Here is a 27,496-nt window from a genome sequence, read left to right on the forward strand (position 1 = left end):
TTAGAAAGCTAAATCTGTAAAACTCATAAGCAGCAAAGAACTCCATTTTCCTCATATTCTCCTCTTGCTTCTATGTCCGAGGAGGTGATTTAGTTGCCTTGTAAGCAGATTAAGACAGGAAGAAGGATGAGGGAAGGAACACCTGAGGTAAAAAAATGAGTTAGTATTTCAAAGATTCTACCTACCATGCTTGGAATACTACTTAGGAAATGCTGGTGTGGAGAACTGAGGATGAAAAGCCAGTGAAGGAAAGGATATGTGTGGTACTGGTGCTGCAGTGAGTTTTATGATGTGTTGTCTCAAGAAATATTGCCTCCTCGTCTTGTAAACCACCACCTTTGGCGTGGTCCTTTGCACAGTCCTCTCCCACATTAACTCTTGAAAAGTCCCTCTTGCTTCTGGGAACTCTTCCTCCACCATATGAAAGGAGGAGAAGCTACCTTATTGAAGACATGGGGACCAATTGAGAGACAGCGCCAATAGACAGACACCTAGGTAAGCTCCAGAGGAGCTTGAGGCTAACTGCAAGTGCACTGGTGACCTCAGCTGAGACCAGAACTGCTCAGATGAGCCTCCACTGAAGTGTTATGTGAATCATAGCCAAAGGAAATGGTTGTCAAGCTTACTGAGTTATGGAATGATTATTATTCATATAAATACATACAACACAACACAATACAAAACTATGTAATATGATAGATATGGTAGGCATTGAAGATAGAGGAAATAATTTGTGGGAAGATTTCCTCAATATGAATATATGGGACCAATGAAAAACCTTTAAATGGAAATAGCTGGATCGTGGAAGGGGTTCATTTTTCACTCATGGGAAGAATAAAGAAAAAGGAAGTGTCAAGTATCATTATGGAGATTCCAGTCTTCAATGACTTAGTAAACTATAGACATGTAGGTGGATGGACCCATGCCAGATGGGGACTTGGTAGCATTCTGCAGTTGTGCCTTTTTGGAAATCACTCTCTCTCTCTCACTGGCTTGGATTCAACAGGTGGTTTTTCTGTCACTGATGAAATAAAAAACAAACATTTGTCTTATAACAGCATACTGTCAGACATGACACTAGACTCATCTTAATTCCTAATGATATGGATTACACTAAAGAAAAAATGAACACATGTTAAAAGTATGGAGGGATTGAGGATATGTGTCTCCAGGTTCTGAATCTAAACTCCGTTTAACAAAATTGGGTTTTGCCAGTGAGCTGCGATTAGCGAGGCTCCAATAATACTCACACTAGTCTCAGGGAAACTTCTCCTAGTTCCATTAACTGCTTTTTCAGAAATGTATTTTACATATATTATTTTATTTAATCTGTAGAACATTTCTAAGATTTAGACATTATTTTTATCCACATTTTAGGGATGAATGGACTGATATTATATTGTTATTAATAATAATAATAATATTATTATTATTATTACTAGTAGTCATAGTAGTATTAGTATTTTGCAAGGAGTCTTCAGGTGGGCAGTGTGTGGTGAAAACAGAAAGTATTTCTAATGTAAGGGGCTTTTAACTCCTACAGCAGCTTCCTTAAATTTTGATTTCATGAAGTGTTTTCCAGTGTGTCAAGTTCTTAATCAGTTATGCCTATGTCAGTTCGTGGGCAATCATAATGAAAGACACCGATCACAGCTTCACATACTCATGTGCAGAAAAAGCTAGAAGTCTCCACCTTTAAAACAGATGCTACCACAAGAACAGATTCACTATCCAAGTTAACTCTGTCCCCAGAATTTAGTTTCTGCTTTAGGATTCTGCATGATTTTATACTGGCTGATTTTTTGAAGATGCCTCTGTGACTGTCATTTAACATATTCTGTTAGGATTCATGGATTCATACTTGGCACAGGATGAGTCTTTAGGCTTAGGTAAGATGTTTTCAGTTGTTAGATTAGGTAGACTCAGTTGAAAGAGACCGGAGACTACTGTGAGTTCAGAAGACAATGGGAAAATATGAAGATGATTCATGCACACAGAGTCCATTTTGACTGATCTGAACAGGCCTACACGGGCCTCTGGGAAAAAGTGGAATGGACAAAAAGTTGTCCTGCTGTATTGGCCTCATGACTCTGCAGTAGCTAAATCAAATGACACTACCAAAGCTTCTCAGCCACAGCCAGGGGCTGTCTATTGATTTCCCCATTTGGGGTAGGTTTGCATGAGAACACTTGGCCTCTCTGAGGTCCCCCTCCTCAGGAAGGCAATAAAAGACCAGCCTGAGACCTACCAGAATTGGGAAGGGCAAGTTGTCATTACTACAGATATCCGCGAGAGGGAACTCCAAAGCGCTCTCTGGGTTCTGCAGAAGGCTCAGCTGTGCACTTGTTCCAGCAAATACCACCGCAGCACCAAAAGGCTAACCTTCTGAAAAGACTTCTTTTAGTGGTCTTCTGGCCTGAATCTAAGGAAGAAGGGAGGTTAGTGTATTTTCATTCACTTAGCCTTATTTTCACCATTGCCATTATACAGCATGTTCATTGTAGTGGCTAGAGGAGGGAAACGGAGTCATTTGTTGTGTACAACTCTCCACGTTCTGATGTTGGCTAACAGCATCGTTATGGTGTTGAAGAGTTCTTCCTCATATCCTTCAGACTGATCTGAGACTCGATCAGATTGAAGGTCAGTATTTCCTGTGCCATCAGTTACTGTCTTTGCAATGCAACAGGAGACACTGAACCTGTAGATGTTTGTTTTCTATTGGAGTGATCAGTGGGTTCAGGTGTCAGATCTGATTTTAAAGGCTAGAAGGATTTGGTATGCAAATCAAACTGAGTGTGGTAATCCTCTGCTTTCACAGCCAGTCTCCCCTCAGCCTGATTTCCTCTTTGACTTTCTGAGTGCTCAAGTTCTAACATCCAAAGGATCTGCCTCTCAGGACACAATCTGCCTGACCCTACTTCTCTGTTGCTCTGCTCTGGGCCATCTTCAAGGATGACTTTCTGCAGTCAGGGTCCAAGGGAAATAGTCATTACATGCTGGCTATGTGGTGGCTGTGTTCCCTTGTGATACCACACCAACCCACCCAGAGATGATGTTTTCGGTTAAATAGGTTGAACATTTACTGAAAAGAGCCTAAACCACAATGAAGTGTGGAAACACACTTCCTCACACACACACTCAAACATACATGTATATATAAACCTACACACAAGCACAAGGCTTGAAAGGGAACATAGAATAAGGAAAACAAGGTATCCTGAGGTTATGAATGCATTTATTGACCACCAGTTTCCAGAGATGATTTTTAGTTACTCAACATTCCCTACTGAAGCAAGAACTTTCCAAAGAAAAGTTGATCAGCAGTGAGAAGCTGAGTTCAAAGTTTCTACTGCTCAAAAGAATGTTTCCCTTTGAAGATACCTTAACATTGCTTAAATAACTGAATTCTTTAAGAGTCAACAGATGAGCCAAGGTGTCGAAGGATAAACAGATGAGCAACATTTCACCAAATAACCTTAAACACCTGGCCACTACTCTGCACAAGGCAATAAATGTTCCCAGGATGATTAATTAAAGGGGTCACTTCAAAAGGGTGGAATAATGTCAAATATATGTGGAAGAAAACTGGGGCATTTGACTTCCAAAAGGAAAGTAAGAATTTCCGAGACCTATTTAACAAGGGAAACCTTCCTGGGAAAGATAAAACAATGCATGGATCATATATTCTATATGCACTGATAGCAATCTCCATCTATACACTGGCATAAGTCAGAAATGTACCGTTCTGTAGTTTTAAATAGTTCACTTGATGCCTAGTTTGATTCTCTGTTCCAAGACTGGTAGTGATTTAGGTTTTCTTAATTGCCCCCATGAGTGTGTCTATGTTCTGGAGTCTTCTGGTGCCGGGGAGGCTGTAAATTGGTGAAGTGCCACTTATCTGGTTGCTCTGTGTCATTGGTGTATACTAATAGCTGCTGAAGTGTCCAAATTGCTCTCTGATCCTGGGAAGTTGGTGTGTACTCCTGTTGCTGAGGCATGTCTCTCACACCCAGTGGTTTTTTATTTCTTCCAACTATTCTGGGACTGATGGAGATACTTTTACTAACTGATCTGTTCCATGTTGAGGTATAAGAAACTGCATGGACATAGAGTGCCCCATCTTTCCTGGACATGTCAGCTTGCTATTCTGTCAGGAATTATTGCTTCCTTTAGGTTTCTATCCAGGGAAAGGTTCAGATATCCTATATTCCTACCCTGTGGTTTTGGCTTTTCCCATGAGATTGCCACCTAAATCTTCTACTCTATGCCACGAATCATTTTTGTTTCCTAGAAAGCCAACTCTGATAAACTCATAAGCAACATGGAGATCCCTTTTCCTCATATTCTCCTCTTGCTTCTATGTCCGAGGAGGTGATTTAGTTGCCTCTTAAGACAGCTTAAGACAGGAAGAAGGATGAGGGAAGGAATACCTGAGGTAAAAAAATGAGTTAGTATTTCAAAGATTCTTCCTACCCTACTTGGAATACCCCTTAGGAAATGCTGGTGTACAGAACTGAGAATGAGAAGCCAGTGAAGAAAAGGATATGTGCGGTAGTGGTGCTGCTGTGAGTTTTATGATGTGTGATCTCAAGAAATAATGCCTCCTCATCTTGTAAACCACCACCTTTGGCGTGGTCTTTTGCACAGTCCTCTCCCACATTAACTCTTGAAAAGTCCCTCTTGCTTCTGGGAACTCTTCCTCCACCATATGAAAGGAGGAGAACCTACGTTATTGAAGACATGGGGACCAATTGAGAGCCAGCGCCAATACACAAACACCTAGGTTAGCTCCAGATGAGCTGCAGGCTAACTGCAAGTGCACAAGTTCCCTCAGCTGAGACCAGAACTGCTCAGATGAACCTCCACTGATGTGTTATGTGAATCATAACCAAAGAAATGGTTGTCTAACCTACTAGGTTATGGAATGATTTTTATTATCCATATAAAAGTATACAACACAACACAGTACAATACAATTCAAAAACCATGTCATAGGATATGATAGGCATTGAAGAAAGAGGAGATAATTTGTGGGAAGATTTCCTCAATATGAATATATGGGACCAAGGGAAAAACTTTAAATGGAAATAGCTGGGTCTTGGAAAGGGTTCATTTCTCATTCATTGGAAAAAGAGATAAAGAGGAAGTGTCAAGGGTCATTATGGAGATTCCAGTCTTCAGTGACTTACTAAACTATAGACATGTGGGTGGATGGACCCATGCCAGATGGGGACTTGGTAGCATTCTGCAGTTGTGCTCTTTTGGAAATCACTATCACTCTCACAGGCTTGGATTCAACAGTTTGTTTTTCTGTCAGTGATGACACGAAAAACAAACATTTGTCTTACACCAGCACTGACTCATCTTAATTCCTGATGACACGGATTATCCAAAAGCTTCCCTCAACACAATGAGGTATATGTCGTAAAACTAAGACATGTCAAAAGTATGGAGGGATTGATGATGTGTGTCTCCAGGTTCTGAATCTAAACTCCGTTTTACAAAAAAATGGGGTGTTGCCAATGAGCTGTGATTAGCTAGGCTCCAATAATACTCGCACTAGTCTCAGGGGAACTTCTCCTAGTTCTATTCATTGCCATCGAGAAATGTGTTTTACATCCTTTATCTTATTGAATCTTGACAACATTTCTAAGATTTAGACATTATTTTTATCCACATTTTAGGCATGAATAAAGTGATACCGAGCTAGAGTAATTGGCAAAAGGTCGTATAGCTGATAAATGGGGCACTGGAGTTTGTACTCTGGAGAGGTAGTTTGACATCAAGTCAAGTCCTTTTCTCTCAATGATGCTGGTTTTTTTCGACTCATTTTAAAGAGCACTGGAATCCTGTGGTGCCTCAAGAGCCACTGATCAAGAAGAGGATGGAGCAGGAATAAAAGTCCCGTGCTCTGGTTTCAACCAGAGCACATTTATATATTATAAGTAGAAATAAATAATTATGCATTATATGTTTAACTACATATATCATATATATAGATGTGGGATCCATTTAAAAATGTGTTTAAAAAAATCCCAAACACTGTATCATACCATGCTATCTCCTAATACTGCCAGAAACGTCTTGAAGTTTCTATGCTTTCTTGGGTCTCCAACAGTGTAAAACTTCCCTTGACCTGTTAGCCAGCCTTCAGAGAAGGAGCAGCTGGGAATCATTGCCCTGGGGATGCTCTGGGCTCCAGAACAGGGCTAAGTATCTGCCATGACCCCTGGCAACCTTGCTGTCTGTGTCTCCCTAAAGCCTATTAAACTATTCACAGTACCTGCAGCCTTCTCATTGTTATGACAACTCTTTGAATTCTCTCCCAAGAGAGAAGTGATGTCTTCTCCAAATATCCCGAGGCAATTTTCATACAAAAACTGTATAAGAGAAGCCTGTAATGCAAAAAAGAACACAATGGGGTGCTCTTTTTCATATGGAAGAGTTAGAAGTCACATTTTGTTTATAGACCTTGGATCTAACCAAAAATGTGAAAGACTTCTATGAAAACTTCAGAGTTGATAAAAATATATAGAAACCCAAGTTCTCTAATAAAATAAGAAAGAATGATACTTTCTGTTGTACTTTGAGTACAGATTTTAAAATACTACTAGTCAGTGGGCTAAAGTCCTAATTTGTGGCATTTAATAACTAATATTGTGATACCAGTGGTTACATCTTTAAAACTAGGATAGCTTTCAAAGTAACCTACCTTCTTAAAGTTTACTTATTTTGTAAACTTTTGCTTCCAGAAAATATTGGGTTGTAACTTAGGATAATATCTGATTAAAATGTATAAAGCATAGACAAAATCCTATGAAATCCATTTCTTAAATAGGGAAGAATATTTTTTGGAATGTGGATATTCCTGTGGATTTTTTTTGATGTTTTCTTTTTCTTTCTCTTTTCTTTTCTTTTCTTTTTTTTTTTTTGAGTAAAAACTCACAGGGCTGGGGAGAAAACATGTCTGTCTGTCTAACTGCAGTCCCTTCTCAGGTCTTGCTTTGCCTAATGCTGGCTCTCAGCATGAGCTTGGGGAAAAGCTGCCATCTTATTAGGCATGTGTGGCTTCATTAGGATGTTCTGGAATATCTCACTAGTTTCTGTCTGATGTAGCAGAGGCAAAAGAGTAGCCAAGTATTTTTCTAAATGAGCCACAACTTGCAGAGCAAAGCCAATGTGTTTGGAGCCATGGGTGCTCATAGTGCCCGAGACACCTAGGATGTGCCAGTAACGACAACAGGAGCTAGGTCTTGTTACCATTGTGTCATGAGGAAACCATGCCTTCGCCCAAGTTTACAAGCTCCCCCCCTCAAGGATCAGGCTGAGATTTGAACCTTGGCTTGTCAAACTCTAGAGCCCAGGTCTTTTCTACCATATTACATCACTCTTCTCTCTCTTTTGTTTAGTCAGTCTAGTATTGAATCTCCTGGATGGGAAAGAAGTGACTCAACTGCTCTGTGTTTCCCACTTTAACAACACCCCTTCCCATATTCCACCAGAGAAGGATGGCAAACTCTGCCATTCCAAGGAAGCCTATGAAGATGTGCACTTTTCAGAACTGATCCATCCAATTTACTACTACACATTTCAGATTCAAAGCATGGATTCTAAACCCCAGGGGACACATATGAGAGCTCTCCCTACCTTTTTTACGAAGTTCTCTTCCAATTCCAAGCTGCCAGAATTAGGTGGACAAAGAATGCTTGGGGCTATACACACTGATAAATCATAAGGTGTTATCTGGTTGGGTGAGGATTCTTGCTCAATGCTGTATAACACTCCAAAAAGGTACCGCAAGACAACAACATTCACATTTGGCAGCTGAGCTAGAAGCCTAAAGTCAGAAAGATGTACTTTTGAATAAGGCAAGTCATTGCACTTAGCTGCTGGAAGTATAGAGACAGAGAGCAGAGAACATCTTACTAGATCTAGTATACAACCTGCTGTAGCAGAGTTCCAGGCATGAATGTATACAAATATGTTTTACCGAATTCAATTTCTGAGCTAACCCACTCCGGTTGAATGTTGACAAACTGAAGGTTATACCATGGGCTGTTGATGCTCTGGCATCTCTCTTAGGCCACTGACTTTTGTCTACCATTTTCATATATTCAGAAGGTGTACAATGGCTAAGGAATCCACGTTAATAAGGTCAGACGAAGAGCAATAATAGCCATAAGGCATGCCTGTATTCTGAAACTGGCCTCCGTGGGTGTGAAGAATTGAAACTATTTGGCATTGAATGTTATTTTAGTGGTCAAAGTGGCAAGAAGGAAGCCAATATTTTCCTAATAGTATATTGGCTGTATTTCTGAGCCATGACCAGAGTAGAGTAATTATTGCATCATTACCTCTGGGCTGCATTTATTTTCTCCTCCTCAGTCACTTCGTCAAGAACATCAAGCCATTTTTCATAGAGTTCCGATGAAAGTAAACTTCCTTCGATATTTTCAAGAAAATCCTTATGTGGATAGAAAAATAAATAAATACATGCAAACAGACACACTCACAGAGATGTAGAGACTCACACACACACAAATATATGTATATATGATAAAAGATATATATTGGAAATATCACAGAGAAAACACTTAGTTCAAAACTTCAGTTCAGTCCCTAATTTCTTCATAGATACCCAAACTGTGACCCACACGGAGTTCACCTCATACTCTCCATTGACTTGCATGTGCAAAAACAGGTTGTGGATTTTCTCCAACAAAAACGAAAGCATCAAAGCAGAGCGTACGCTTCAGTGGAAAGGAAGACAAAGCTCCCTTCTATCATATGGCACTTACTCTTTTGTGTGCTTTTTTGCAAACTACTACAAAAGCTACTCTCATCATTGCTTCATTCTTCCTTTCCTTAACTGTACAAAAGTAGAGAGTCTAATGGCAAACTCATGATGGTCCTGAGGATGTATTCATTTCTAGTGTAGACCAATTCTCCAGAGAGTTTGACATGATACTATTCAGGCCAAGGTTGCAGAGTCTGATTCTCCACAAAGATTAGTCAACTTTAGGTAGGGAAAGCTTCAGAAATGTCTAAGAACTCTATGCACACGTGGTCACCATCTTCCTAGTCTGTGCCTATAACATGGAAATGGAAAAGACCCTACTAAACCTTGCTAGAAACATCAATTGCAGGTGTGCACCTTCAAGAGGGCAACACTTCTCATGCTATTCGAGTACCTAATGTATCATCATTCTTTCCCCTGTGTCTTGATGCCTATATATATATTTACTGGTGTGTTTTACTCTAGCCCAGTGTAGTAGTGGTCAGGGACTATTGCTATTTATCGTATAGTTGAACAGTAATGGGGGGCAAGGAAAGACCACTTGCGACAAGAAAGGACCAAATATGACCTTGGTTCTAAGAGTGCCATAATAACTGCCTTAATATAGTTTTGTTCAGAGCTGTTAGCAAGTGCCAAGGTAGATGGATTAAATTCTTTGTTCTAGTTTTCAGTTCTTTCTCCATTACCATTTTAGCAATAGAATGGGATATCTGTGATGTAGCTGTATAATTTCCAAATTAATCTAGTTCTTGAGTCGATCTACTGAATTTTCAGAATTCCAAACTACCTTTGTCCGTTGCACCTACTCCTAAAGTTAGATTTATCAAAAGAGGCATGTAGCTAGAGCTGGTTACTGTGTCGTTACAACCTTGGATGGTGGGCTAGACATCACAAATATTAACAAAAGGATACCTAGGATCTGGTGAAAGGAGACACAAATGGCAAAATCCTTCCTCCATGACTTATAAAGTAAAAGGCATCAAGAAACAGGAGACAATGATGGTTAACAATGATTGGTCGCCTCACTGAGCCTTTTTATATTCCTCATAAAGTAAACATTTGCTTACTATTGTAAACTTCTAGATCTATTCTCAAATTTTTCATGTGATTTTTCTTTTGGAAACTGCCTTCATTAGGAGCATCGTGAGGAAGTCATCAGAGACAGGATGTTTTCTTTGGTAAACATTATGTATGTGTTAATGTGTATTTTGAAATTTCTTATTATTATAGTAGTCACATTAGTATTAGTCTTTTGCATGGAGTCCTCAGGTGAGAGGTGTTTGGTGAAAACAGAAACTATTTCTAATGTAAGGAGCTTTTACCTTCTACAGTAGCTTCCTTAAATTTTGATTTCATGAAGTGTTTTCCAGTTTGACAAGTTCTTAATCAGTTATGCCTATGTTTTTTCTTGGGCAATCATAATGAAAGACACCATCACAGCTTGAGTAACTCATGTGTGGATAAAGCTAGAACTTTCCCCACCTTTAAAACAGATGCTACCAGAAGAACAGATTCACTGTCCAAGTTCACTCTGTTCCCAGAATTTAGTTTCTTTTTTAGGATTCTGCATGATTTTATACTGGCTGATTTTCTGAAGATGCCTTCCATGAGTGGTCATTTTTGATTTGATAAGGAAAGCACATAATGTAGGAAAAAAAGAAGAGTATATGGCATTTCATATCCCAAGCCCAGAGCAAAAGCTTGCTTCCTTTTTGAAAGAGCTAGGCTATCGGATGGTATACAGTTTTAGAGCTCCAAGAAGTAAAGTCAGTTTAGATTCTTTAGTCAATGTCTCTCTATAGTTTTACCCAAAATCCACCTTACATACACTGAAACTTTGTAATCACTTATTTAAATCAGATTTTTTTCATTGACTTTACCCTTTTAAATCAAACTTCCGTGTTTCAAGGCCTTGTGGAATCCTCACCTGTCTCCTACTTTATCAGTCTTTTCTCATTATTCCCTTCCATAGATGCTCTTCCCCATATATGGAAATCTTTTTCTATACCCATTTCCCATTTGTTGATTCCTCTTTAAGTGATTGTATCCTCCATTCCTACTATCTCTATTTCCCTTCCTCTTTAAAAGAAAAGCTCAAATACTCTCTTATTCTCTGATTACATTCCCTTCATGAGTCTTTCAACGTCCTTTGCTCTATCTTCATGTCCTCTCCCTACAGTGTAGAAAGATATAAGCGCTGGAGTCAGATGGACCTAAGGTTCAGAAACCTACTATGCTTCTGATCTACTGTGTTACCTGGGGCACATGCGAACTGTACTGAAAATTTTCTAATCCATTTATAATGTGTGGAAGATGATAGTTCTAGCTACCCCCTAAAATTGCTGTGATGCAAGGACTGGGGTAGCAGCTAGCATGTAACTAACGTGGTTAATTTCTTCACCACTAGGATAACATTCCCAAATCTAGTGCAGCATTGCAGAGGTCCTGGGTACTCTGCAAATTTCCATACTGACAATTCAGTACACCGATTGGAGATAACACAGGCCAAATTCTGGCTGTCATTTAACATCCTCTTTTAGAATTAGCAGATTCATATATGCCTCCAGATGAGTCTTTATGCTTAGGTAAGATGTTTTCAGTTGTTAGATTAAGTAGACTCAGTTGAAAGAGACCTGAGACTACTGTGAGTTTAGGAAGACAACAGCAGAATGTGAAGATGATTCATGCACACAGAGTCCATTTTGACTGATCTGAACAGGCCTACATGGGTCTCTGTGGAAACAAGTGGAATGGACAAAACGTCGTTCAGTGTATTGGCCTCATGACTCTGCAGTAGGTAAATCAAATGACACTACCAAGTTTCTCACCCAAAGCCAGGTGCTGTCTAATGATTTCTCCATTTAAGTAGGTTTGCATGAGGACACTTGGCCTCTCCGAGGTCCCTCTCCTCAGGAAGGCAATAAAAGACCAAACTGAGACCTACCAGTATTGGGAACGGGAAGTTGTCCTTATGAAATATATCCGTGAGGGAAACTCCAAAGAGCTGTCCTGATTTTTCAGACGGTGCAGCTGTGCACTGGTTGTTCTGCCAAGTGCCAGCACAGTGGCCAAAGGACGAGTTTGTGAAAGCACTGCTTTCCTTGGTGTTCTGTACAGAATCTAAGGAAGAAGGGAGATTAGTGTGTTTTAATTCACGTAGACTTATTTTCACCATTGCCATTATACAGCATGTTCATTGTAGAGGCTAGAAGAGGGAAACTGAGTCATTTGTTGTGTAGAACTCTCCATGTTCTGATGTTGGCTAACAGCATCCTCATGGCATTGATGAGTTCTTGCCAATAACTTTCAGACTGACGGTTAAACCTAGGGACTTGATCAGACTCAAAGTGATTATTTCCTCTGCCATCAGTTACTGCCATTACACTGATCTGGAGGCACTGAAACTGTAGGTGTTTGTTTTCTACTGGTGTGATCAGTGGGTTCAGGTATCAGATCTGATTTTATTTTTTTATTTTTTTCTGATTTTAAGAGCTATAAGTTTTTGGTATGCAAATCAAGCTAGGTTGTTAATCCTGTGCTTTCACAACCAGGCTCCCCTCAGCCTCAGATTCTCTCCTTGGGTTTCTGAGTGCTCAAGTTTCTACCATCCAAAGGAATTGCCTCTCAGGACACAATCTGCCTGACCCCTACTTCTCTGGTTCCACTGCTCTGGGCCATCTTCAAGGATGACTTTCTGCAGTCAGGGTTCTTGGGAAGTAGTCATTACATGCTGGCTATGTGGTGGTGTCTGTGTTCTCTTGTCAACCCCACCAACCCACCCAGAGATGATGTTTTTGGTTAAATATGTTTAACATTTACTGTAAAGAGCCTAAACCACAATGAAGTGTGGAAACACACTTCCTCACACACACACTCAAACATACATGTGTATATACACCTACATAAACGTACAAGGCTTGAAAGAAAACATAGAAAATGCAAAACAATAAGAGGTTAGGAGTGCATTGATAGACCACCAGTTTCCAGAGATGATTTTTAATTACTCAACATTCCCTATTGAAGGAAGAACTTTCCAAAGAAAAGGAGATCAGCAGCGAGAAGCTGAGTTCAAATTTCTACTGCTCAGCTGTGAATGTTTCCCTTTGAAGATATCTTAACATTTCTTAAATAACCGATTGCTTTAAGAGTCAACAGATGAGACAAGCTGTCGAAGGATAAAAAGATGAGGAACATTTCACCAAATAACCTTAAACACTGGGCAATTTGGCTTTTTTGGGATATAGTACGTGCATCAGCACCTCCACTCGTGTGGGGCCAGCACTGCACCAGAAGCATCCTGGTTCTGCCACTTAGGAAGCTCAGCATTTTATTTTATTTATTTTTTTTAATTTTTATTTATTTATGATAGTTACAGAGAGAGAGACAGAGGCAGAGACACAGGCAGAGGGAGAAGCAGGCTCCATGCACCGGGAGCCCGATGTGGGATTCGATCCCGGGTCTCCAGGATCGCGCCCTGGGCCAAAGGCAGGCGCCAAACCACTGCGCCACCCAGGGATCCCGAAACTCAGCATTTTAAAGCTTTGGTTTGCTCAACTGTAACATAAATGATGCTGCCTACACCAAGTTAAACTAAATATATAAGATACTACTCGGCACAAGGCAATAAATATTTCCAGGATCATTAATGAATGGGGTCGCTGCAAAAGGGTCGAATAATGTCAAATAAATCTGGGAAAAACTGGTGCATTTGACTTCCAAAAGGAAAATATGAATTTCCCAAGCCTATTTGACGAGAGAACCCTTTCTGGGAAAGGGAAAACAATGCATGGATCATATATTCTATATGCACTGATAGCAATCTCCGTCTATACACTGGCATAAGTCAGAAATGTACAGTTCTGTAGTTCTAAATAGCTCACTTGTTGTCCAGTTTGATTCTCTGTTCCGAGACTGGTAGAGATTTAGGTTTTCTTAATTGCCCCCATGAGTGTGTCTGTTCTGGAGTGTTCTGGTGCCAGACAGGTTGTAAAATGGTGAAGTGCCACTTATCTGATTGCTCTGTGTCATTGATGTATATAAATAGCCGCTGCGGGGTCCAGACTGCTCTCTGGTCCTGGGAAATTGACCTGTACTCCTATTGCTGAGGCATGTCTTTCACACCCAGTGACTTTCTTTTTCTTCCATACTCTTCTGGGACTGAAGGAGATACATGTTCCATGTTGAGGTATAAGAAACTCTGCATGGACATAGAGGGTCCCATTGTTCTTAGACATGTCAGCTCGCTGTTCTGTGAGGAATTTCTGCTTCCATTTGGTTTCCATGCAGGAAATGGTGCAGATATCCCATGTACCTACCTAGTGGTTTTGGGCTTTTTCCCCTTGGGATTGCCACCTAAATCTTCTACTCTATGCCATGAATCATTTCTGTTTCCTAGAAAGCTAAGTCTTTAAGACTCATAAGCATCAAAGAGCACCGTTTTCCTCATATTCTCCTCTTGCTTCTATTCCCTGAGGAGGTGAGTTGTCTCTTAAGGCAGCTTAAGACAGGAAGAAGGATGAGGGAAGGAATATCTCAGGTAAAATAAATGAGTTAGTATTTCAAAGATTCTTCCTACCCTACTTGGAATACTCCTTAGGAAATGCTGGTGTACAGAACTGAGGAGGAAAAGCCAGTGAAGGAAAGGATATGTGTGTAATGGTGTTGCTGTGAGTTTTATGATGTGTGGTCTTAAGAAATAAAGCCTCCTCATCTTGTAAACCACCACCTTTGGCGTGGTCCTTTGCACAGTCCTCTCCCACATTAACTCTTGAAAAGTCCCTCTTGCTTCTGGGAACTCTTCCTCCACCATATGAAAGGAGGAGAAGCTACCTTATTGAAGACATGGGGACCAATTGAGAGCCAGCACCAATACACAAATACCTAGGTTTGACATCAAGTCAAGTCCTTTTCTCTCAATGACGCTGGTTCTTTTCAACTCATTTTAAAGAGCACCAGAATCCTGTGGTGCCTCAAGAGCCATTGATCAAAAAGAGGATGGAGCAGGAATAAAACCCCCCTGCTCTGGTTTCAACCAGAGCACATTTATATATTATAAGTAGAAATTAATAATTATGCATTATATGCTTAACAACATATATAATATAGATGTGGGATCCATTTAAAATTGTGTTAAAAAAAATCCCCAAACACTGTATCATACCATGCTATTTCCTAATACTGCCAGAAATGTCTTGAAGTTTCTATGCTTTCTTGGGTCTCCAACAGTGTAAAACTTCCCTTGACCTGTTAGCCAGCCTTCAGAGAAGGAGCAGCTGGGAATCATTGCCCTGGGGATGCTCTGGGCTCCAGAACAGGGCTAAGTATCTGCCATGACCCCTGGCAACCTTGCTGTCTGTGTCTCCCTAAAGCCTATTAAACTATTCACAGTACCTGCAGCCTTCTCATTGTTATGACAACTCTTTGAATTCTCTCCCAAGAGAGAAGTGATGTCTTCTCCAAATATCCCGAGGCAATTTTCATACAAAAATTGTATAAGAGAAGCCTGTAATGCAAAAAGAACACAATGGGGTGCTCTTTTTCATATGGAAGAGTTAGAAGTCACATTTTGTTTATAGACCTTGGATCTAACCAAAAATGTGAAAGACTTCTATGAAAACTTCAGAGTTGATAAAAATATATAGAAACCCAAGTTCTCTAATAAAATAAGAAAGCATGATACTTTCTGTTGTACTTTGGGTACAGATTTTAAAATACTACTAGTCAGTGGGCTAAAGTCCTAATTTGTGACATTTAATAACTAATATTGTGATACCAGTGGTTACATCTTTAAAACTAGGATAGCTTTCAAAGTAACCTACCTTCTTAAAGTTTACTTATTTTGTAAACTTCTGCTTCCAGAAAATATTGGGTTGTAACTTAGGATAATATCTGATTAAAATGTATAAAGCATAGACAAAATCCTATGAAATCCATTTCTTATATAGGGAAGAATATTTTTTTGGAATGTGGATACTCCTGTGGATATTTTTTTTATGTTTTCTTTTTCTTTTTCTATTCTTTTCTTTTTTTTTTTGAGTAAAAACTCACAGGGCTGGGGAGAAAACATGTCTGTCTGTCTAACTGCAGTCCCTTCTCAGGTCTTGCTTTGCCTAACGCTGGCTCTTGGCATGAGCTTGGGGAAAAGCTGCCATCTTATTAGGCATGTGTGGCTTCATTAGGATGTTCTGGAATATCTCACTAGTTTCTGTCTGATGTAGCAGAGGCAAAAGAGTAGCCAAGTATTTTTCTAAATGAGCCACAACTTGCAGAGCAAAGGCAATGTGTTTGGATCCATGGGTGCTCATAGTGCCCGAGACACCTAGGATGTGCCAGTAACAACCACAGGAGCTAGGTCTTGTTACCATTGTGTCATGAGGAAGCCATGCCTTCGCTCAAGTTTACAAGTTCCCCCCTCAAGGATCAGGCTGAGATTTGAACCTTGGCTTGTCAAACTCTAGAGCCAAGGTCTTTTCTACCATATTATATCACTCTTCTCTCTCTTTTGTTTAGTCAGTCTAGTATTGAATCTCCTGGATGGGAAAGAAGTGACTCAACTGCTCTGTGTTTCCCACTTTAACAACACCCCTTCCCATATTCCACCAGAGAAGGATGGCAAACTCTGCCATTCCAAGGAAGCCTATGAAGATGTGCACTTTTCAGAACTGATCCATCCAATTTACTACTACACATTTCAGATTCAAAGCATGGATTCTAAACCCCAGGGGACACATATGAGAGCTCTCCCTACCTTTTTTACGAAGTTCTCTTCCAATTCCAAGCTGCCAGAATTAGGTGGACAAAGAATGCTTGGGGCTATACACACTGATAAATCATAAGGTGTTATCTGGTTGGGTGAGGATTCTTGCTCAATGCTGTATAACACTCCAAAAAGGTACCGCAAGACAACAACATTCACATTTGGCAGCTGAGCTAGAAGCCTAAAGTCAGAAAGATGCACTTTTGAATAAGGCAAGCCATTGCACTTAGCAGCTGGAAGTATAGAGACAGAGAGCAGAGAACATCTTACTAGAACTAGTATACAACCTGCTGTAGCAGAGTTCCAGGCATGAATGTATACAAATATGTTTTACCGAATTCAATTTCTGAGCTAACCCACTCCAGTTGAATGTTTGACAAACTGAAGGCTATACTATGGGCTGTTGATGCTCTGGCATCTCTCTTAGGCCACTGACTTTTGTCTACCATTTTCATATATTCAGAAGGTGTACAATGGCTAAGGAGTCCACGTTAATAAGGTCAGGAGAAGAGCAATAATAGCCATAAGGCATGCCTGTATTCTGAAACTGGCCTCCGTGGGTGTGAAGAATTGAAACTATTTGGCATTGAATGTTATTTTAGTGGTCAAAGTGGCAAGAAGGAAGCCAATATTTTCCTAATAGTATATTGGCTGTATTTCTGAGCCATGACCAGAGTAGAGTAATTATTGCATCATTACCTCTGGGCTGCATTTATTTTCTCCTCCTCAGTCACTTCGTCAAGAACACCAAGCCATTTTTCATAGAGTTCCGATGAAAGTAAACTTCCTTCGATATTTTCAAGAAAATCCTTATGTGGTTAGAAAAATAAATAAATACATGCAAACAGACACACTCACACAGATGTAGAGACTCACACACACACACAAATATATGTATATATGATACAAAATATATATTGGAAATATCACAGAGAAAACACTTAGTTCAAAACTTCAGTTCAGTCCCTAATTTCTTCATAGATACCCAAACTGTGACCCACACGGAGTTCACCTCATACTCTCCATTGAATTGCACGTGCAAAAACAGGTTGTGGATTTTCTCCAACAAAAACGAAAGCATCAAAGCAGAGCCTACGCTTCAGTGGAAAGGAAGACAAAGCTCCCTTCTATCATATGGCACTTACTCTTTTGTGTGCTTTTTTGCAAACTACTACAAAAGCTACTCTCATCATTGCTTCATTCTTCCTTTCCTTAACTGTACAAAAGTAGATGGTCTAATGGCAAACTCCTGATGTTCCTGAGGATGTATTCATTTCTAGTGTAGACCAATTCTCCAGAGAGTTTGACATGATACTATTCAGGCCAAGGTTGCAGAGTCTGATTCTCCACAAAGATTAGTCAACTTTAGGTAGGGAAAGCTTCAGAAATGTCTAAGAACTCTATGCACACGTGGTCACCATCTTCCTAGTCTGTGCCTATAACACGGAAATAGAAAAGACCCTACTAAGTCTTGCTAGAAACATCAATTGTATGTGTGCACCTTCAAGAGGGAAACACTTACCATGGTATTCAAGTACCTAATGGATGATCATTCTTTTCCTTGTGTCTTGATGCCTATATATATATTTACTGGTGTGTTTTACTCTAGCTCAGTGTAGTAATGGTCAGAGACTATTGCTATCTTTCATATAGTTAAACAGTAATGGGGGACAAGCAAAGACCAAATGTGACAAGGAAGGACCACATATGACCTTGGTTCTAAGAGTGCCATAATAACTGCCTTAATATAGTTTTGTTCAGAGCTGTTAGCAAGTGCCAAGGTAGATGGATTAAATTCTTTGTTCTAGTTTTCAGTTCTTTCTCCATTACCATTTTAGCAATAGAATGGGATATCTGTGATGTAGCTGTATAATTTCCAAATTAATCTAGTTCTTGAGACGATCTATTGAATTTTCAGAATTCCAAACTACCTTTGTCCATTGCACCTACTCCTAAAGTTAGATTTATCAAAAGAGGCATGTAGCTAGAGCTGGTTACTGTGTCGTTATAACCTTGGATGGTGGGCTAGACATCACAAATATTAACAAAAGGATAACCTAGGATCTGGTGAAAGGAGACACAAATGGCAAAATCCTTCCTCCATGACTTATAAAGTAAAAGGCATCAAGAAACAGGAGACAATGATGGTTAACAATGATTGGTCGCCTCACTGAGCCTTTTTATATTCCTCATAAAGTAAACATTTGCTTACTATTGTAAACTTCTAGATCTATTCTGAAATTTTTCATGTGATTTTTCTTTTGGAAACTGCCTTCATTAGGAGCATGGTGAGGAAGTCATCAGAGACAGGATGTTTTCTTTGGTAAACATTATGTATGTGTCAATGTATATTTTGAAATTTCTTATTATTATAGTAGTCACATTAGTATTAGTCTTTTGCATGGAGTCCTCAGGTGGGAGGTGTGTGGTGAAAACAGAAAGTATTTCTAATGTAAGGAGCTTTTACCTTCTACAGTACCTTCCTTAAATTTTGATTTCATGAAGTGTTTTCCAGTTTGACAAGTTCTTAATCAGTTATGCCTATGTTGGTTCTTGGGCAATCATAATGAAAGACACCATCACAGCTTGAGTAACTCATGTGTGGATAAAGCTAGAATTTTCCCCACCTTTAAAACACATGCTACCAGAAGAACAGATTCACTGTCCAAGTTCACTCTGTTCCCAGAATTTAGTTTCTTTCTTAGGATTCTGCATGATTTTATACTGGCTGATTTTCTGAAGATGCCTTCCGTGAGTGGTCATTTTTGATTGATAAGGAAAGCACATAATGTAGGAAAAAAAGAAGAGTATATGGCATTTCATATCCCAAGCCCAGAGCAAAAGCTTGCTTCCTTTTTGAAAGAGCTAGGCTATCGGATGGTATACAGTTTTAGAGCTGCAAGAAGTAAAGTCAATTTAGATTCTTTAGTCAATGTCTCTCTATAGTTTTACCCAAAATCCACCTTACATACACTGAAACTTTGTAATCACTTATTTAAATCAGATTTTTTTCATTGACTTTACCCTTTTAAATCAAACTTCCATGTTTCAAGGCCTTGTGGAATCCTCACCTGTCTCCTACTTTATCAGTCTTTTCTCATTATTCCCTTCCATAGATGCTCTTCCCCATATATGGCAATCTTTTTCTATACTCATTTCCCATTTGTTGATTCCTCTTTAAGTGATTGTATCTTCCATTCCTACTATCTCTATTTCCCTTCCTCTTTAAAAGAAAAGCTCAAATACTCTCTTATTCTCTGATTACATTCCCTTCATGAGTCTTTCAACGTCCTTTGCTCTATCTTCATGTCCTCTCCCTACTGTGTAGAAAGATATAAGGGCTGTAGTCAGATGGACCAAAAGTTCAGAAACCTACTATGCTTCTGATCTATTGTGTAACCTGGGGCACATGCGAACTGTACTGAAAATTTTCTAATCCATTTATAATGTGTGGAGGATGATAGTTCTAGCTACCCCCTAAAATTGCTGTGATGCAAGGACTGGGGTAGCAGCTAGCATGTAACTAACGTGGTTAATTTCTTCACCACTAGGATAACATTCCCAAATCCAGTGCAGGGTTGCAGAGGTCCTGGGTACTCTGCAAATTTCCATACTGACAATTCAGTACACCGATTGGAGATAACACAGGCCAAACTCTGTGGCTGTCATTTAACATGCTCTTTTAGAATTAGCAGATTCATATATGCCTCAGGATGAGTCTTTATGCTTAGGTAAGATGTTTTCAGTTGTTAGATTAAGTAGACTCAGTTGAAAGAGACCTGAGACTACTGTGAGTTTAGGAAGACAACAGCAGAATGTGAAGATGATTCATGCACACAGAGTCCATTTTGACTGATCTGAACAGGCCTACATGGGTCTCTGTGGAAACAAGTGGAATGGACAAAACGTCGTTCAGTGTATTGGCCTCATGACTCTGCAGTAGGTAAATCAAATGACACTACCAAGTTTCTCACCCAAAGCCAGGTGCTGTCTAATGATTTCTCCATTTGGAGTAGGTTTGCATGAGGACACTTGGCCTCTCCGAGGTCCCTCTCCTCAGGAAGGCAATAAAAGACCAAACTGAGACCTACCAGTATTGGGAAGGGGAAGTTGTCCTTATGAAAGATATCCGTGAGGGAAACTCCAAAGAGCTGTCCTGATTTTTCAGACGGTGCAGCTGTGCACTGGTTGTTCTGCCAAGTGCCAGCACAGTGGCCAAAGGACGAGTTTGTGAAAGCACTGCTTTCCTTGGTGTTCTGGTCAGAATCTAAGGAAGAAGGGAGATTAGTGTGTTTTAATTCACGTAGACTTATTTTCACCATTGCCATTATACAGCATGTTCATTGTAGAGGCTAGAAGAGGGAAACTGAGTCATTTGTTGTGTAGAACTCTCCATGTTCTGATGTTGGCTAACAGCATCCTCATGACATTGATGAGTTCTTGCCAATAACTTTCAGACTGACGGTTAAACCTAGGGACTTGATCAGACTCAAAGTGATTATTTCCTCTGCCATCAGTTACTGCCATTACACTGATCTGGAGGCACTGAAACTGTAGGTGTTTGTTTTCTACTGGTGTGATCAGTGGGTTCAGGTATCAGATCTGATTTTATTTTTTTATTTTTTTCTGATTTTAAGAGCTATAAGTTTTTGGTATGCAAATCAAGCTGAGTTTGTTAATCCTGTGCTTTCACAGCGAGGCTCCCCTCAGCCTCAGATTCTCTCCTTGGGTTTCTGAGTGCTCAAGTTTCTACCATCCAAAGGAATTGCCTCTCAGGACACAATCTGCCTGACCCCTACTTCTCTGGTTCCACTGCTCTGGGCCATCTTCAAGGATGACTTTCTGCAGTCAGGGTCCTTGGGAAGTAGTCATTACATGCTGGCTATGTGGTGGTGTCTGTGTTCTCTTGTCAACCCCACCAACCCACCCAGAGATGATGTTTTTGGTTAAATATGTTTAACATTTACTGAAAAGAGCCTAAACCACAATGAAGTGTGGAAACACACTTCCTCACACACACACTCAAACATACATGTGTATATACACCTACATAAACGTACAAGGCTTGAAAGAAAACATAGAAAATGCAAAACAATAAGAGGTTAGGAGTGCATTGATAGACCACCAGTTTCCAGAGATGATCTTTAATTACTCAACATTCCCTATTGAAGGAAGAACTTTCCAAAGAAAAGGAGATCAGCAGTGAGAAGCTGAGTTCAAATTTCTACTGCTCAGCTGTGAATGTTTCCCTTTGAAGGTATCTTAACATTGCTTAAATAACCGATTGCTTTAAGAGTCAACAGATGAGACAAGCTGTCGAAGGATAAAAAGATGAGGAACATTTCACCAAATAACCTTAAACACGGGGCAATTTGGCTTTTTTGGGATATAGTACGTGCATCAGCACCTCCACTCATGTGGGGCCAGCACTGCACCAGAAGCATCCTGGTTCTGCCACTTAGGAAGCTCAGCATTTTAAAGCTTTGGTTTGCTCAACTGTAACATAAATGATGCTTCCTACACCAAGTTAAACTAAATATATAAGATACTACTCGGCACAAGGCAATAAATATTCCCAGGATCATTAATGAATGGGGTCGCTTCAAAAGGGTCGAATAATGTCAAATAAATCTGGGAAAAACTGGTGCATTTGACTTCCAAAAGGAAAATATGAATTTCCCAAGCCTATTTGACGAGAGAACCCTTTCTGGGAAAGGGAAAACAATGCATGGATCATATATTCTATATGCACTGATAGCAATCTCCGTCTATACACTGGCATAAGTCAGAAATGTACAGTTCTGTAGTTCTAAATAGCTCACTTGTTGTCCAGTTTGGTTCTCTGTTCCGAGACTGGTAGAGATTTAGGTTTTCTTAATTGCCCCCATGAGTGTGTCTGTTCTGGAGTGTTCTGGTGCCAGACAGGTTGTAAAATGGTGAAGTGCACTTATCTGATTGCTCTGTGTCATTGATGTATATAAATAGCCGCTGCAGTGTCCAGACTGCTCTCTGGTCCTGGGAAATTGGCCTGTACTCCTATTGCTGAGGCATGTCTTTCACACCCAGTGGCTTCCTTTTTCTTCCATACTCTTCTGGGACTGATGGAGATACATGTTCCATGTTGAGGTATAAGAAACTCTGCATGGACATAGAGGGCCCCATTGTTCTTAGACATGTCAGCTCACTGTTCTGTGAGGAATTTCTGCTTCCATTTGGTTTCCATGCAGGAAATGGTACAGATATCCCATGTACCTACCTAGTGGTTTTGGGCTTTTTCCCCTTGCGATTGCCACGTAAATCTTCTACTCTATGCCATGAATCATTTCTGTTTCCTAGAAAGCTAAGTCTTTAAGACTCATAAGCATCAAAGAGCACCGTTTTCCTCATATTCTCCTCTTGCTTCTATTCCCTGAGGAGGTGAGTTGTCTCTTAAGGCAGCTTAAGACAGGAAGAAGGATGAGGGAAGGAATATCTCAGGTAAAATAAATGAGTTAGTATTTCAAAGATTCTTCCTACCCTACTTGGAATACCCCTTAGGAAATGCTGGTGTACAGAACTGAGGAGGAAAAGCCAGTGAAGGAAAGGATATGCGTGTACTGGTGCTGCTGTGAGTTTTATGATGTGTGGTCTTAAGAAATAATGCCTCCTCATCTTGTAAACCACCACCTTTGGCGTGGTCCTTTGCACAGTCCTCTCCCACATTAACTCTTGAAAAGTCCCTCTTGCTTCTGGGAACTCTTCCTCCACCATATGAAAGGAGGAGAAGCTACCTTATGGAAGACATGGGGACCAATTGAGAGCCAGCGCCAATACACAAATACCTAGGTTTGACATCAAGTCAAGTCCTTTTCTCTCAATGACGCTGGTTCTTTTCTACTCATTTTAAAGAGCACCGGAATCCTGTGGTGCCTCAAGAGCCATTGATCAAAAAGAGGATGGAGCAGGAATAAAACCCCCCTGCTCTGGTTTCAACCAGAGCACATTTATATAAGTAGAAATTAATAATTATGCATTATATGCTTAACAACATGTATAATATAGATGTGAGATCCATTTAAAATTGTGTTAAAAAAATCCCCAAACACTGTATCATACCATGCTATTTCCTAATACTGCCAGAAATGTCTTGAAGTTTCTATGTTTTCTTGGGTTTCCAACAGTGTGAAACCTCCCTGACCTGCTAGCCAGCCTTCAGAGAAGGAGCAGCTGGGAATCATTGCCCTGGGGATGCTCTGGGCTCCAGAACAGGGCTAAGTATCTGCCATGACCCCTGGCAACCTTGCTGTCTGTGTCTCCCTAAAGCCTATTAAACTATTCACAGTACCTGCAGCCTTCTCATTGTTATGACAACTCTTTGAATTCTCTCCCAAGAGAGAAGTGATGTCTTCTCCAAATATCTTGAGGCAATATTCAATCAAAAACTGTATAAGAGAAGCCTGTAATGCAAAAAGAACACAATGGGGTGCTCTTTTTTATACGGAAGAGTTATAAGTCACATTTTGTTTATAGACCTTGGATCTAACCAAAAATGTGAAAGACTTCTATGAACAATTCAGAGTTGATAATAATATATAGAAACCCAAGTTCTCTAATAAAATAACTTAGTGTGATACTTTCTGTTGTACTTTGGGTACAGATTTTAAAATTCTACTAGTCAGTGGGCTAAAGTCCTAATTTGTCACCTAATTTCATACCTAACATTGTGATACCAATGGTTACATCTTTAAAACTAGAATAGTTTTCAAAGCAACCTACCTTCTTAACTTTACTTATTGTGTAAAATTTTACTTCCAGAAAATATTGGGTTGTAACTTAGGATAATATCTGATTAAAATGTGTAAAGCATAGACAAAATCCTATGAAATCCATTTCTTAAAGAGGGAAGAATGTTTTTTGGAAAGAGGATATTCCTGTGGATTTTTTTTTGATGTTTTGTTTTGTTTTTGAGTAAAAATCACAGGTCTGGAGAGAAAACATGTCGGTCTGTCTAACCGCATTCCCTTCTCATGTCTTGCTTTGCCTAATGCTGGCTCTCGGCATGAGCTTGGGGAAAAGCTGTCATCTTATTAGGCATCTGTGGCTTCATTAGGATGTTCTGGAATATCTCACTAGTTTCTGTCTGATGTAGCAGAGGCAAAAGAGTAGCCAAGTATTATTCTAAATGAGCCACAACTTGCAGAGCAAGGCCAATGTGTTTGGAGCCATGGGCGCTCATAGTGACTGAATCACCTAGAATGTGCCAGTAACGACCACAGGAGCTGGGTCTTGTTACCATTGTGTCATGAGGAAGCCATGGCTTTGCCCAAAGTTACAAGCTCCCCCCTCAAGGATCAGGCTGAGAGTTGAACCTCGGCTTGTCAAACTCCGGAGCCCAGGTCTTTTCTATCATATTATGCCACTCTTCTCTTTCTTTTGTTTAGTCAGTCTAGTATTGAATCTCCTGGATGGGAAAGAAGCGACTCAACTGCTCTATATTTCGCAATTTAACAACACCCCTTCCCATATTCCACCAGAGTAGGATAAAGATCTCTGCTATTCCAAGGAAGGCAATGAAGATGTGCACTTTTCAGAACTGATCCTTTGCAATTACTACTACACATTTCAGATTCAAAGCATGGATTCTAAACCCCATATGAGACATATATGAGAGATCTCTCTACCTTTTTAATGAAGTTGTCTTCCAATTCCAAGTTGCAGGAATTAGGTGGACAAAGAATACTTGGGGCTATACACACTGATAAATCATAAGCTGTCATCTGATTGGATGAGGATTGTTGCTCAATGTTGTATAACACACCGAAAAGGTATCGCAAGAGAACAACATTCACTTTTGGCAGCTGTGTTAGAAGCCTAAAGTCAGAAAGATGCACTTTTGAATAAGGCAAGTCATTGCACTTAGCAGTTGGAAGTATAGAGACGGAAAGCAGAGAACATCTTACTAGATCTAGTATACAACCTGCTGTAGCAGAGTTCCAGGCATGAACGTACACAAAAATGTTTTACCAAATTCAATTTCTGAGCTAACCCTCTCTGGTTAAATATTTGACAAACTTAAGGTTATACCATGGGCTGTTGATGCTCTGGCATCTCTCTTAAGCCACTGACTTGTCTACCAGTTTCATATATTCAGAAGTTGTACAATGACTAAGGAGTCTACTTAATAAGGTCAGGAGAAGAGCAATAATAGCCATAAGGCATGCCTGTATTCTGAAACTGGCCTCTGTGGGTGAGAAGAATTGAAATCATTTGGCATTGTATGTTCTCATTCATTTGGGGAATATAAATAATAGTGAAAGGGAATATAAGGGAAGGGAGAAGAAATGTGTGGGAAATATCAGAAAGGGAGACAGAACATAAAGACTCCTAACTCTGGGAAATGAACTAGGGGTGATGGAAGGGGATGAGGGCAGGAGGTAGGGGTGAATAGGTGATGGGCACTGAGGGGGGCACTTGACGGAATGAGCACTGGGTGTTACTCTGTATGTTGGTAAATTGAACACCAATAACAAATAAATTTATTATTAAAAAAAAGAAACCATTTGGCATTGAATGTTATTTTAATGGTCAAAGTGGCAAGAAGGAAACCAATATTTTGTAATGGTATATTGGCTGTATTTCTGAGCCATGACCAGAGTAGAGTAATTATTGCATCATTACCTCTGGGCAGCATTTATTTTTTCCTTCTGAGTCACTTCGTCAAGAACACCAAGCCATTTTTCATAGAGGTCCGATGAAAGTAAACTTCCTTCGATATTTTCAAGAAAATCCTTATGTGGATAAAAAAAAATACACACAAATATACACAGAAACACACACACACATATATATGCATATATAATACAAAATATATATTGGAAATATCACAGAGAAAACACTTAGTTGAAAACTTCAGTTGAGTTCCTACTTCCTTCATAGATACCCAAACTGTGACCCACAGGGGGGGTCAGCTTGACTCTCCATTGACTTGTACATGCAAAAGCAGGTTGTGGATTTTCTCTGACAAAAATGAAAGCATCAAAGCAGAGCATAGCCTTCACTGGAAAGGAAGACAAAGCTCCCTTCCATCATATGGAACTTACTCTTTTGTGTGCTTTTATGCAAACTACTACAAAAGCTACTCTCATAATTGCATCATTCTTCCTTTCCTGAACTATACAAAAGTAGAGAGTCTAATGGCAAACTCATGATGGTCCTGAGGATGTATTCATTTCTAGTGTAGACCAATTCTCCAGAGAGCTTGACATGATACTATTCAGGCCAAGGTTGCAGAGTCTGATTCTCCACAAAGATTAGTCAACTTTAGGTAGGGAAAGCTTCAGAAATGTCTAAGAACTCTATGCACACGTGGTCACCATCTTCCTAGTCTGTGCCTATAACACGGAAATAGAAAAGACCCTACTAAGTCTTGCAAGAAACATTAATTGTATGTGTGCACCTTCAAGAGGGAAACACTTATCATGGTATTCAAGTGCCTAATGGATGATCATTCTTTTCCTTTTGTCTTGATGCCTATATATATATTTACTGGCGTGTTTTACTCTAGCCCAGTGTAGTAGTGGTCAGAGACTATTGCTATCTTTCATATAGTTAAACAGTAATGGGGGACAAGCAAAGACCAAATGTGACAAGGAAGGACCACATATGACCTTGGTTTTAAGAGTGTCATCATTACTGCCTTGACATAGTTTTGTTGAGAGCTGTTAGCAAGTGCCAAGGTAGATGGATTAAATTCTCTATTCTAGTTCTCACATCTTTCTCCATTACCATTTTAGCAATAGAATGGGACATCTGTGATGTAGCTGTATAATTTCCAAATTAATCTATTTCTTGAGTCGATCTACTGAATTTTCAGAATACCAAAGTACTTTTGTCTGTTGCACCTACTCCAAAAGATAGATTTATCGAAAGAGGCATGTAGCTAGAGGTGGTTACCATGTCGTTAT

The 27,496-nt window shown here is 39.8% G+C and overlaps 1 protein-coding gene across 1 annotated transcript in view; it reads right to left on the reverse strand.

Annotated features, from left to right (window-relative positions):
• Positions 1-622: 622 nt before the first annotated feature.
• LOC140611599 (uncharacterized) overlaps positions 623-27,496 on the reverse strand; it is a 50,645-nt gene continuing 23,771 nt past the window's right edge. The window contains exons 9-21 of the mRNA XM_072788234.1: positions 26,211-26,320; positions 25,214-25,403; positions 23,878-23,989; positions 20,645-20,820; positions 17,253-17,362; positions 16,545-16,734; positions 15,188-15,299; positions 11,742-11,917; positions 8,355-8,464; positions 7,648-7,837; positions 6,284-6,395; positions 2,249-2,422; positions 623-1,021 (exon numbers count right to left, since the gene is read on the reverse strand). Of these exons, the coding sequence (XP_072644335.1) occupies positions 2,277-2,422; positions 6,284-6,395; positions 7,648-7,837; positions 8,355-8,464; positions 11,742-11,917; positions 15,188-15,299; positions 16,545-16,734; positions 17,253-17,362; positions 20,645-20,820; positions 23,878-23,989; positions 25,214-25,403; positions 26,211-26,320 (1,734 nt within the window). The 3' untranslated portion in view covers positions 623-1,021; positions 2,249-2,276. The remainder of the gene's footprint in view (positions 1,022-2,248; positions 2,423-6,283; positions 6,396-7,647; positions 7,838-8,354; positions 8,465-11,741; positions 11,918-15,187; positions 15,300-16,544; positions 16,735-17,252; positions 17,363-20,644; positions 20,821-23,877; positions 23,990-25,213; positions 25,404-26,210; positions 26,321-27,496) is intronic.

Source organism: Canis lupus, chromosome 20, assembly GCF_048164855.1.
Source record: "Canis lupus baileyi chromosome 20, mCanLup2.hap1, whole genome shotgun sequence".
NCBI lineage: Eukaryota > Metazoa > Chordata > Mammalia > Carnivora > Canidae > Canis > Canis lupus.